At 32.2% G+C, this 13182-nt stretch overlaps 1 protein-coding gene across 1 annotated transcript in view; it reads left to right on the top strand.

Moving 5' to 3' along the window:
• LOC123673316 overlaps positions 1-13182 on the top strand; it is a 66064-nt gene that overhangs the window by 14096 nt on the left and 38786 nt on the right. Inside the window, exons 5-6 of the mRNA XM_045607804.1 lie at positions 9625-9705; positions 10167-10202. Of these exons, the coding sequence (XP_045463760.1) occupies positions 9625-9705; positions 10167-10202 (117 nt within the window). The remainder of the gene's footprint in view (positions 1-9624; positions 9706-10166; positions 10203-13182) is intronic.

Raw genomic sequence — 13182 nt, 5'->3', positions numbered from 1 at the left:
AACATCAAATAATGATGATTTTTTATTAATGGGCAATGGATTTCCCATAGAAAAAAAGAATCAATAATGATAACAATAATTTAAAGCGATGAAAGCTAGATCAGATTGGTTTTTTCCCTCCAATGCCTACTTGATAAAACAATGCTCCCAAATGCATAGTAGCCATAATAACAACAAGGATGTTTGTGTCATCAATGACCTACTACTTTTAAAAATCGAAAGTAATAATCCTCTTATTGAAACATAGAAAATCCATGGCCCATTTACAAAAAAATCATCATTATTTGACGTTTTAGTGTTTTTTTAACATTTCTGAACATCCTACCTATATAGTATCATATATCATTTTGAAGGGAAAAAAATAACGAATTCAACGAAGTAATGATATATAGGGTGTTCCATTAAAAAAAATATAGGTTTGTGTTGAATCTTCAAAACCATACCCCGAAAAAAAATATTAAGTACGCCACTGGATTCTACGCAGAATTCTGATTCAGACGTAGTTTTCAGCTCAGCATTATTTCTAATAATTTCGGAGATAAAGAAGGGGTCCGAAAAGTATCAATTTCCAAAATCACCCTGTATCTTTTGAACGGAAACAGTTATACAGAATCTGATTAGACCAACTTGAGTTTCACGAAAAAGTAGGACAGGGACGTGAAAACCGCAAGGCTCTATCTTAAATAACAAGCGAGAAACCTGGCTGTCTCACCCAAAATGGGATGCACTGTACACAAGTTATCCAACTGGCATACAAACGTGTAACGGCATAAATATAAACAAATTATTTCGATGAAATATATTTGAATAAGTTCCCATCTTCAAAATTGATAAGAATACAAATAAGACTACTATAAAAATGAATGAATAGGTCTTAGCAATAGGTTTACAATCCTCATCCCTAAAGAACGTGTTTCAAGTGTAATTTCGGGCCGAAATTACATCTGCATAGCTGTTACTGTCGGCACGTTTGAATGTTTGATGATTTTAATACCCTTGTTGTTTTTATTGGTAGACCAAACGCATATTTTTTCCGAGATTTGAATAGGAAAAAGAACAGGCATAACATTTCGTGTTTCAACTGAAATTGCAGAAGTTATTATGGCTGTCGGCTTGGCTGTAACTGTTATTGTCGGCTCGTTTGATTATTTTGTGTTGTAATTGTCAATTCTAGTCTTTTTTTTCATATTAAACAATCGATTTTCTATTCTATTCTATTATTATATTAATTTCTACCTGAATGGTTGAAGACCTGATAAATAAATGAATTAATTAAAATATAAATATTATGAATATAAATATTCATAATATTTTTTCATTCATATTTTTTGAGGAGTTAGGACTTGATATCGGCGTAATCTGGGACTTGTTATTGGTCCTATAAAAAAACTTGAAGCCCATGACGGCCATCCCCCCCAAAATTCAAGACTAGGACCGCCCTTGCATATTGTCATCTTTTTATAGTTAGGTACTTGGACGTTCGCAAAAAAAATTTAAGTCAAACTCATTGAAATATCATCGAATTTTTCAAAAGGCAGTGCTTTGGTTATAGTTATATTAATGAATGACAAATTAAAAATATTATTCGTGATATAATCGAAACGAATATCAACTCGAATATAGACGATATATTTTGATTATACGAACCTCTTCATTCGACGTATTTCGCGAAACACCACTCGAGTTGCGTTCTCGTGACTCGGTGTATAAGAGAATATTGTACTAGTAAATATTCAATGGTTATTCTGTTAATACTCATTCGACTATTCCACTCAAAAAACCTAGCCACCGATGACAGGAATGGATATTCGTTGATATCTAATAAAAAATATGCACAATTATATAACAGATCTATTTATCGAACAGGTAATACTGAACACAGTTACGGTTGTTTGATGCATAAATGTGAAAACGTTTGTTATCTTTGGGATGTCGAGAGCACCCTGGTTTTACCGAAAAAAAATGTCATATTTTTACACTCAAATTGTTGTTTGGAAAATCCAGCAATTACTTTGATCACATGACAACGTACAAAATACAATAGATCCCTAAATAGACGCAGTAAAACCTTCGCTGGGACACTACATAGACCCATTACAGGTATACAGGGGTATATGAATTCAAATAGCTATACAAGTATATAGGCAGCATTTCTTTTTATTGTCCATTATCTTTCTTACTTTCGTAGAATTTATTTCATTGAAAAAACATAAGTACCCGTCATATACTCATCTTTCCTAATGTATTTTCTATCCTTAATATTGGCTGCATAGGTTTAAAGCTTTGAACTTTAAATATTTCAGTTCAGTTTATTCTGAAATTTTTAACAGTCGTTTTGTCGAAGCGAGAAATCTAAAATTACAATGTCGAAGAAAAGTAATATTTTCTGAAAAACGATGAAGATCAAGTTCAGTGTAAACTGTGCCCTTATAGTACAAAGTTCAAAGGTCCTACAAGCAATTTATGGCACCACTTCAAGAACAACAAATCTTTCAAGGTAAGTGAAATAAAATTCGGTTAGATTTGTAATTTCGTATTTAAGTTATACTCATTTCCTTTAAATTTGATCAGTTCAGCCTCACAACAATCAAGTGAAGAAAGGGGAAACTCGGAAAAGCCAGAAGATATGGAAACAGCATTGATCGCAGAATCCTCTACTTCGAAGACATCATCAGTTGGGCAAACAAGAATTGACGATGTGTTCATGTCTAGAAGGATTTCCCATTAAATACAAGAAATAAAATCGCAGTTGATAGCAAAAAAGGTATGCATAGATACTTTGCCTATTTCCTTTGTTGATAATAGGGCTTCAAAGATTTAATGTCTTATATAACTCCCAATTATGTAATTCCATGTAAAAAAACCATTTTGCACCGAATTCAATCATTATATGAAATAGAAAAAAGTAAATTAATTGTGAAGTTCGGTGCTATAAAATATGTTGCTTTAACGACTGATTGTTGGAGTTCGAGGTCAAACGAATCTTACATAACCGTCACTTTTCATTATATAGATAGCAATTGGCAACAAAAATCGGTAAATTTGACAAAGGAAGTAATGGACCAATCTCATACGGGTGTCAATTTGAAAAATGAATTAAAAGAAATTCTTGTGGATTGGAAACTGTCAGAAAAATGTGTAGCAATTGTTCACGATAATGCAGCAAATATTGTTGCTTCTACTAGAGAGCTTCCATTCTTTGCTGTATACTGTTTTGCTCACACATTACAATTGGTATTGAATAAAGGATTGGATGATCGAAATATCAAATCATTAATCGACAAATGCAGTATTATCGTTCGACATTTCAAACATTCAAACAAAGCAACCAATGCTTTAAATCTGAAGCAAACTCAGTTGAAATCACCCAATCATAAATTGATTCAATGCGTGAAAACTCGTTGGAATTCTACTTTTTATATGTTGCAAAGATTAATAGAACAACGTGAAACCATAATCGCAGTTTTATCAGATAGGTCAACGACAACAAAGTCTCAAGCAGCACATTTTATTGTTTCGGAGGTAGAATGGTCGGACATTGAATCCCTTTCACAATCTCTGAAACCTTTCGAGGTCGTAACCAATTTATTATCTATGGAAACTCAACCTACCCTTTCAATGATCATGCCGATAATTCAATCTTTATCACAAAATTTTATGGACAAAGAAAATGATCAAACGGATTCTGAGAACATCAAATCCTTCAAAAATACACTTCGTGATCAATTCTATGAAAGATTCAGTTTTGTTAGGGAAAGATGTTACTCCAGTTGATGTGTGTACATTTTCAGACCCCAGATTCAAAAGAATAGAAAGATTCGTCGGTTCGCAATTCAGAATCAAACAATATTTGACCACTGAAATTGAGAAATGTCTAGAAATGGCAATGCATACGGAACAGGAGAGCAAGGTTTCAAATGAAAAAACTCTGCAATCGATTAAAAAGGCGGCGTTAGATTTCATCTTCAAAAACGATTTAGACGAGTCCTTAAAAAATAGTACCAATTGTAATAATGAAATAGATATTTACGCCTTGGATTATCCAATAACCAAAGATTCAAATCCACTAGAATGGTGGCAAAATAATCAAAACAAGTACCCCAAATTGTCTGAAATAGCAAAAAAGTATCTATGTAAAGTAAACCATCAACATCAACTTCGTCAGAACGCGCGTTTTCTAGAGCTGGTAACATAATTACCGCCAAACGTGCATGTCTGAAAGGTTCATCAGTTCGAATGATGTGTTTTCTTTCACAAAATCTGCAAAGTAAATAAATAAATAATCTGTGAACATAATTTTTTTCATTATATATTTCAGTAACTATTTATATTTTTTTAGATTATAATTATTTTGTTTGATGAAGTATTGTTTCTGTATATGAATTTCGAGTATTATTCATTCATCATATGTTCATATAATTCGAATGTAGAATCTTATATTATAACACTATTTATTGCTTAATTCATATGTTAGAATCTTATATTCAATTGTAATATTTTTTCATTGATAAAACCCCAATTCTATTCAAGTTTCTTTGGATGAATACCAGTTGCTACTATTAAATGAATAATTGTCATTCAATTGTATCCATCAATTTTAATAAATGTTATTTCCAGTAATTGTAATATTAATAAAACGACATTTCCATAGTAAATCACAAAACCTTGTTTTAATTATTCCTGAATAGTGAGTTAAGTGATCATTCAAACTTTCATACGTAACTACACAAATGATTAATAACTCAACTAACAACTCATCACTAGTAAATATTTATGAATAGTAACGAACATTCATAAATATCCACTACTCAACTACTCACTGAATAGAAAACTATTCACGGAATAATCAGTGAATACTCGACTATTCACTGATTATTCATGAATAAAAAAGTAGTCATTGATTATTCAACTATTCAGTGAATACTCGACTATTCACTGATTATTCATGAATATTCGAATAATGCAAAATGCACTTTTTCGAATAATTATTCAATAAATATTCGAAAATTCAAATCATTCATTCATGATTCCCAGCCCTAGTTCGGATCACTTCACAGTCAGACAGCTCGGGACACGGCAGCACGACTGTAATGCCCGCCACTCACGAAGCGTTTTTTCGAGCGTTTGGTAGCAAGCGACCAAAGTAGCTTGCGTCGAAATGGTAGCTAGTCTGCCATCCCTTGCTGCCGTCGAAACTAGGGATGTGTGGTTCGTTCAATTTCGACGAACCGGGTCGAACCAGATCCATGGCTGAGACGACCCGGTTCAAAAAACCCGTTCAATTGACCCAATGGTTCTTTTCAGCTCACTAGCTCAGATCGAATCATGTACGATTTGCGCATGATTCAAAGATCCGTAAATCTGGTTCTTTCGTTCTTTGTTTTTTTTCTTTTTAAAGAATGTTAAGTTATTATCAGCTTTGTATTTGTTAGTCGGTATGTTTTTAATCGGATCGTGAATTTGAGATAATGATTTTTTTGAGACATAATCATAAACATAAAGGAGATTATCCATAATCATAAAGTTTTAAGTTATTGAGATGACAGAATATAATAAATTGATATCTAGTTCATGAGATGATTATGGACCTCTCAAAAAAATTTCAAACGCAAATATATATTCCTCCTTCAAATTGATGATTTTGGAATATTTAAATGACTAATGAAGAAGTAGAAGTTAATCATGAATTTACATTGTACAGAACACTTAATTCACGAGGTCTTGAATTATTAATTTTAACGAAAACTACCTAATGATCATTATCTGTATCTATTCCAACCAAATAAATACAGAAGATCTGAAATTCCTTAAACTGATATTAACCCTAATTAATATATTTTGTTCCCGAAAAATATTCATTTTGATCAACTTTACAAAGTTAGGTTTGAATATATAGTTAAAAAAATTCCATAACATTTTCAAGAAATAATAATTGGTGCATCTAAGAGAGTGCAATTACAGAGCCCAGTTTCTTTTACTATCTATCATCTTTCTTCAAAACCGGGTGCCAAGTGCCGAGCCGATGATTCATTTGCGAAATGGATGTTTTTTATTACTACCATAATTATGTTCCTTTAAGGTCAGTCCAAACCGAAACCCATCTACCTAGGCTCGGATAACGAACCATTCTATGGATCTTTGGGTCCTAAAAGATCCTTAGATTGAATGAACTGAATGAAGTTTGGCTAATTCGGATCGGTTCGAACGGACGAATCATTTTCAGAGAGACGACCCGATCGAACCATTCGTTCTGAAGACCCGGGTCTTTTGATTCGTTCGTTCGTGAACGACACATCCCTAGTCGAAACCTGCCACTCGAGAGGTTGTTTTATTGAGTATCCGGGTGGGATTTCAGATGATCACAGACAGCTGGCAATTTATCAGGTACCGTCGGAACTTCGTAGCGTACCAAATTTTATGCAAAATGAAAGAATTTTTGATAGGTTTCATCGAAATATTTAGGCAGACAACCTGTCGATGGAAAATGAAAATTTCAGCATACGCAAACAGGAATATCAAAAATAAAGCCTATTGGGAACTAGTAGAATATTCCAAAGGAAAATAACAGAAAAACGCCTCGTGAGTGGCGGGCATCACGCAGCGTTTTTTCGAGACTTTGAACGCCAAGCGTCCAAGAGATTCCAGTCGGGCAGTCAAGTTCATTCTATGATTTACAGTCGTGCGGCCGTGTCCCGAGCTGCCCGACTGTAAAATTATCCGAACGCTCGAACATGGTAGCCTTGTGAGTGGCCGCCTTTATAAGACATCCTCCTTGCTTCTTTTCATAACTAGCAATTGGTTTCTATTCACAGTTTTATCACTTTATTGCCTCTAATTCCTCTGTCGAAGATCGGTTTTGTTTACGTAATACCAGCTGCTGCAATCAAGGGACATTTTTGCGACCTAATACGAGTTTACGAACAATTCATGGAAAAAACCAAATATATTCAAGCAATGGAATTTTTATCTTTTCAGTCCGACAATTTTTGCTAATTTCTTTTGTAGTTTATCAATTAATAATCTTTTCTGATAAAATTTGAATTCATAAGAAATGATAACACTCAATACATTTTCCGTCCAAAAACCTTTTTAATATTTTATGAAAAAATCTCACTTGCAAGGGCGTTGACTTCTATTTTTGCCGGGGCGGCAGAAACGTTAGAGCGGGTCCTTATTGAATATTCTTATGAAATATGAAAGGTATTGGTAGCGAACTCCATCTTTTTGATTTTTTACAATTTACGGCATAATTTGATGAAAACTTGAAAATGTCATTTATTCAAATGATCGAAAAGTTAATTTCTAAGTAATTCGTTGATTATTTCTTCCGAGCAGATACTTTCATTTTTTGTTCTAGTCATTCATGACTATATTGTTACTTACCAATCCTAAAATGATTTTTATTTTTTGTATAAGTTGGCACTAGTTGGTTTTGTTTATATTTTTTCTATGTTATTATTATTAAAATTTTACAAACAGTCGCCTTCAATTTTTCCATATTTCGGTAGAAGTCCCCGACTGAAATAATAAAAAATATAGGTTCTAATTTGAAAATCTTGAGTTTAGATGAATTTGAGTTGTTCAAGTTCATGATCTTCTTATAAACACCCTGTACATTTTTGGTCCAAAACGCAAACAGTGTTATAATGCTACGTATTTGCAGAATCGAAAAATTCAAAAGAAACTGAGTCCTCATTGCCACTATTTTTTTCATAAGAATCCCATCAACTCATGAACCGTTGAGTTTTCACACAAGGTATAGTCGTGTCGTCAAAAAAGCTATCTAATGATGCAATAATAAACTGGGTGTGCCATTTGAAATGAGGAAGTAGTAGTCTGTTTCCGGTATAACCGGAAGTTGTAGAGATCTGAAAATATTTCAGGGAAAAAAATTAATTGTCTCGATCCCAATATGCAAATTTTCAGCTTAAAATTATGATTTAATTTCCATAAACGTCCAATCAGCCATCCCGGTGAATCACCCTGTAGAATTCTCATTGAAGCGTCAAGTTTAAATAAATAAATACAGTTTATTCTGTTAGTCAACATACAGTTGTTCTCACAGAAATATTAACAAAATATAAATGAATGTGCGATATAAATTTCTTATTACAAATTTGAATTTTTTGGTATTCAGATATCAAAATTACACTACTAAATGTTTTCGTACATTAGCTCGGAATGTTCCCTGCGATGTGGAGCATCTGATGGTACGAGGTAATTTGTTATAAAGTTCTACAGCGGCATAGCTAGGCCTTTTTCTACCATAATTTGTTTTTGTGTTTCTATCCAACCTGAATCTGTCTATATTTCTTGTATTATATTGACGGATGATGTTGTTTTCCTTTGTTAGGCCGTTCTTCATGAGATTATTGGTGATTTCGTAGACAAGCATATATATAGACTGTCTTATCTTCATTAATTACGAGTTTGTTGCAACACAACCATTTATAGAAAGTAAGCAGAGCACCACTATTCGAAACTCTTTCAAATTCCTTCAGATCATTGTGGTAAAATAATAAAACTGTGTCGCCTGCAAACATATAGATTTTTCTGGTAGATTCACCTTTGATGAACTCTCAACATTCAGCAGGTACAATACAGGTACCCTAGGGTATACCGGTTTTGACTTTTCTTTTTCCAGTATATTTTCCATTTATTGTAACATATTGAGATCTGTCTAATAGAAATGATTTTATAAGTTTCAAGGTTTCAAGTTGTTTATTTACCGAAATAAGTTTCAAGGCTGGTGTTGGTATTCCAAGTAGCTCCAGTTTTCCAATAAGCTTGAGGTGATTTATTGTATCGAATGCTCTCTTAAGATCTATGAATATTGAAGCAACATAATATACATCGCCAGTTTTTTTTATTATATTTTCTACCAGGTCAGCCACTGGTCCCAGCGTTGAGTTATTCACTTGAAAACCATACTGTTCTTGAGACAATCTGAAAAAATCCAATCAATCTTTTTTTATTATTTTCTCAACAATCTTTGGAATTGTAGAATTAAATGTAATTGGCAGATAGTTCTCCACTTCTTCTTTATATACTTTCTTAATAATCGGTTTAATTTCAGAAATAGTACAGTACAGTAATACAATATTGTAGACTGATGAGATGTCTCTCGCTGTCAGGTCATCATTTCCACAAGTAGATGAATTACTGAGAGAGTTCACAACATTTTCAATTCTTCTTCAGTATACAGGTGTTGAATGATTGCTTCAATTTATTCCCTGAAGATTAGCACAAAATAATATACAGGGACTCCGAAATTTTTTTTTATTTACGTTTTGGAGAAAGTGTTTTTTTGTACCGAATGCGATCTGAGGTGGTGTAAAAAAAAGTACTGGACATTTTCTGCATATTAAGGTGAAAATTTGCCTATTCTGTGAGGATTTCAAAGAGGTAAAATGCAGGGGATAACCTTATTCAGAAAAAAAGATATTCAAATGTTCATTGTCACCTTTTCCACAAATTCAAGCAAAATAAAGAAAAAATATAATCAATAATACACTGCTTGTACCAATAATGAGAATTCCTTTTCATTGAATGATATCGATATAGAAAAATTACTCAAAAAATATCTTCACTGTTAGAAAAATTATATGCTTATTTCTATTTCAGATCCAACCAGCACATTGGCTGAACCAATGGCTGAACCAATGGTGGCCACGACCGGGCAGACTCCCGACTGTGTCACTACTAGTGAGTAATATGTCGAAAGAAGTACAGGCCAATGAATCACGAATATTTTTTTGAGATATTTGTTTTTTAAGACTTTCATTTCATCCACAGATTTAATTGAATTAACATAGACAAAGTTAATACTACATTAATGAATAAATCCATATTTAGCAGGGGATTAGTTATCTTCAATAAACTACCGGAAAAGATCAAATATTGCAATAATTATAGAAAATTTAAAAATGTTTAATGAGTTATATTTATGAAGAATTAAATTAAGTTTATGGATTACATTAGTGTTGTTTTCAATAGCCGAGTGCTAAATATATATATATATATATATATATATATATATATATATATATATTAATTAATATGAAAAAGAAATACATGACAATGCAAGTTGACTAAAATTAATCTGTGGATGGCACCCAAAAAATATCTTCACTGTTAGAAAAATTATATGCTTATTTCTATTTCAGATCGAACCAGCACATTGGCCACGACTGGGCAGACTGGTAAGTTTTATGTTTGAATGCTTTTATCCCTATTCTGTAACCACTATGTCAAACAAAGCTGCTAGAAAAATTATATTTTTTATCCCGACTCTGTTACTACTAGTGAGTAATATGTCAAAAGAAGTACAGGCCAATGAATCACGAATATTGTTTTTTGATATTTGTCTTTTAAGACTTTTTTTAATCCACAGATTTAATTGAATTAACATAGAGAAAGTTAATACTACATTAATGAATGAATCCACATTTAGCAGGGGATTAGTTATATTCAATAAACTACCGGAAAAGATCAAATATTGCAATAATTATAGAGAATTTAAAAATGTTTTATGAGTAATATTTATGAAGAATTAAAATAAGTTTATGGATTACATTAGTGTTGTTTTCAATAGCCGAGTGCTAAATAAAGTTTATTATTATATTATTATTATTATTAATTAATATGAAAAAGAAATACATGACAATGCATGTTAACCAAAATTAATCTGTGGATGGCAGATGGAGTTTTCAGACGAATGATTTTTAAGTACCTTTGTTTTACTTAATATTGTTTATGTCCCATATACATAATAATTGTTCTCTATCTTCGAGTGTTTTCATATGAATACTTATGTGTTTTTATTTACATATTGTACTTTTATCTAGGAGTATGACTAATAAGCCCTTGAAAAGCCATGAAATTTTTTGATGGCAAATTATTTGTAGAGTGGGCAAATTAGCGAGGTAAGTGGCAATATCTCAGGATCCACTCATCGTAGAGACTTGCGGTGAAGAATTTTAGCACTAAAATGTACAAGATAACACACTGGAAATTGTTTTGAAGTTCATACCTCTACCGCTAGGGGGCGTAATAGCTACCGTCGAGTAGAAAAATGAATTTTACTCGAAAATGTTTCATATGAAGTTGAAGAAAAAATATCATCACTGTAATCCTTGGAAAATTCTCTATCTCTCTGAATTGTCACTTTCGATTTTACGACATCAAATAAGGGTAGTTGAAAGGGAGAAATCTGACTGATTGAAATGCCTCTAACTTCAGTTTGTCTCAACATTTTTGAGCAAATTAGATCTCGCCTGAAAGATAATATCTTGTTGATTTCTCCCTTTCACCTACCCTTATTTGATGTAGTAAAATCGAAAGTGACAATTCAAAGAGATAGAGAATTTTCCAAGGATTACAGTGATGATATTTTTTCTTCAACTTCATATAAAACATTTTCGAGTAAAATTCATTTTTTTACTCGACGGTAGCCATTGCGCCCCCTAGCGGTAGCGGTATGAAGTTCAAAACAATTTCCAGTGTGTTTTCTTGTACACTTTAGTAGTAAAAATTTTTACCGCAAGTCTCTACAATGAGTGGATCCTGAGATATAGCCGCTTACCTCGCTTATTTGCCCACCCTGTACATGTATTCTCTGTATATATTACTTTAATATGTGCGAATAAATTATTATATGTATTATATATATATATATATATATATATATATATATATATATATATATATATATATATATATATATATATATATGTATTATTATAACCCCTTAATACAGAAAAGTGCAATTGTGTTCTGCCGACAAAACGTATTATATTTTTATTTGTTTATTTCAATAAAAAATCATTACTTCTGTTAAGAAAAGGGAGCATATGAAATAGAATTTTTAATCATCATTATCATGATTTTTAAATTTTATTTTCATTACAAATCTTAAAGATAACGGAGAAAGTACCATTCTCTTATTTTTTCAACAGGGACGACATGTACCCCGGTTAAGCTAGCAGAACCACTTTCGAATTTTTGATTTTTTTTTGCCATAATTTTAGGCTCATTTTAGGCTAATTTATTACCCTATTCAAAAATTTTTTGCTCCTTAATTGTCGGAGAAATCGCGGGTTCTGCTAGCTTAACGTTAAGCTAGCAGAACCACCAAGCTAATAGATATCTTATGGAAAATCTAATAACACCATAATTTTAGGCTCTTTTTAGGCTCACGTTTGAACCCATTACCAAATTTCTGAATATACTTTTTTTTTAAAATACCCTGGGTTCTGCTAGCTTTACGGTTAAGCTAGCAGAACCACTTTCGAATTTATGTTTTTTTTTTGGCCATAATTTTAGGCTCATTTTAGGATGATTTATTTCCCTATTTAAAAATGTTTTGCTCCTTTATTGTCGGAGAAATCGCGGGTTCTGCTAGCTTAACGTTAAGCTAGCAGAACCACCAAGCTAATCGATATCTTATGGAAAATCTGATAACACCATAATTTTAGGCTCTTTTTAGGCTCACGTTTGAACCCATTACCAAATTTCTGAATATACGTTTTGTTAAAAAAACCCTGGGTTCTGCTAGCTCAACGGTTAAGCTAGCAGAACCCAATCGTAAATGAAGACCTCAGAATAATTTGAATATCATAATAATTTTAGGCTCTATTCAAGCTAATTAATTACCCTATTCCGAAATTTTTTGTTCTTCAAATTACCGAGAACTCGTGAGAACTACATTCATCCAATTCCGTCAGTACGTGAAAAATGCAAATCTCATATGAATATGGAAACAATTATTACGGCATAATTTAAGGCTCTATTCAAACTAATTAATTACCCTATTCCGAAATTTTTTGCCCCTCAGAATACCGAGAACTCATGAGTTCTACTACTACATTCATGGCGTTTAATCGAATATTGTCTATGCTCTCATGATATGATAACTGTTCATTCAGTTGATACTAATTCGAATATTCCACCTATGTCTGTACTGGATCTTCGTTGATATCTAGCAAAAAAATATGCATAACTATTCAACAGATCTATTTAACGAACAGGTAATATTGTTATCTGATGATGAATGTAAAAACGTTCGTAATTTTTGGAAAGTCCAAACTCCTGGTTTCTCCGAAAATATTGTCATATTTTTATAATCAAATTGTCGTTTGTAAAATCCAGCAATTAGTTTTATTACATGAAAACCTACAAAAT

The sequence above is a fragment of the Harmonia axyridis genome, chromosome 2, assembly GCF_914767665.1.
Source record: "Harmonia axyridis chromosome 2, icHarAxyr1.1, whole genome shotgun sequence".
Taxonomy (NCBI): Eukaryota; Metazoa; Arthropoda; class Insecta; order Coleoptera; family Coccinellidae; genus Harmonia; species Harmonia axyridis.
Note: the sequence above shows the minus strand (reverse complement) of the source record. Positions and strands in the feature narration are given on the sequence as shown.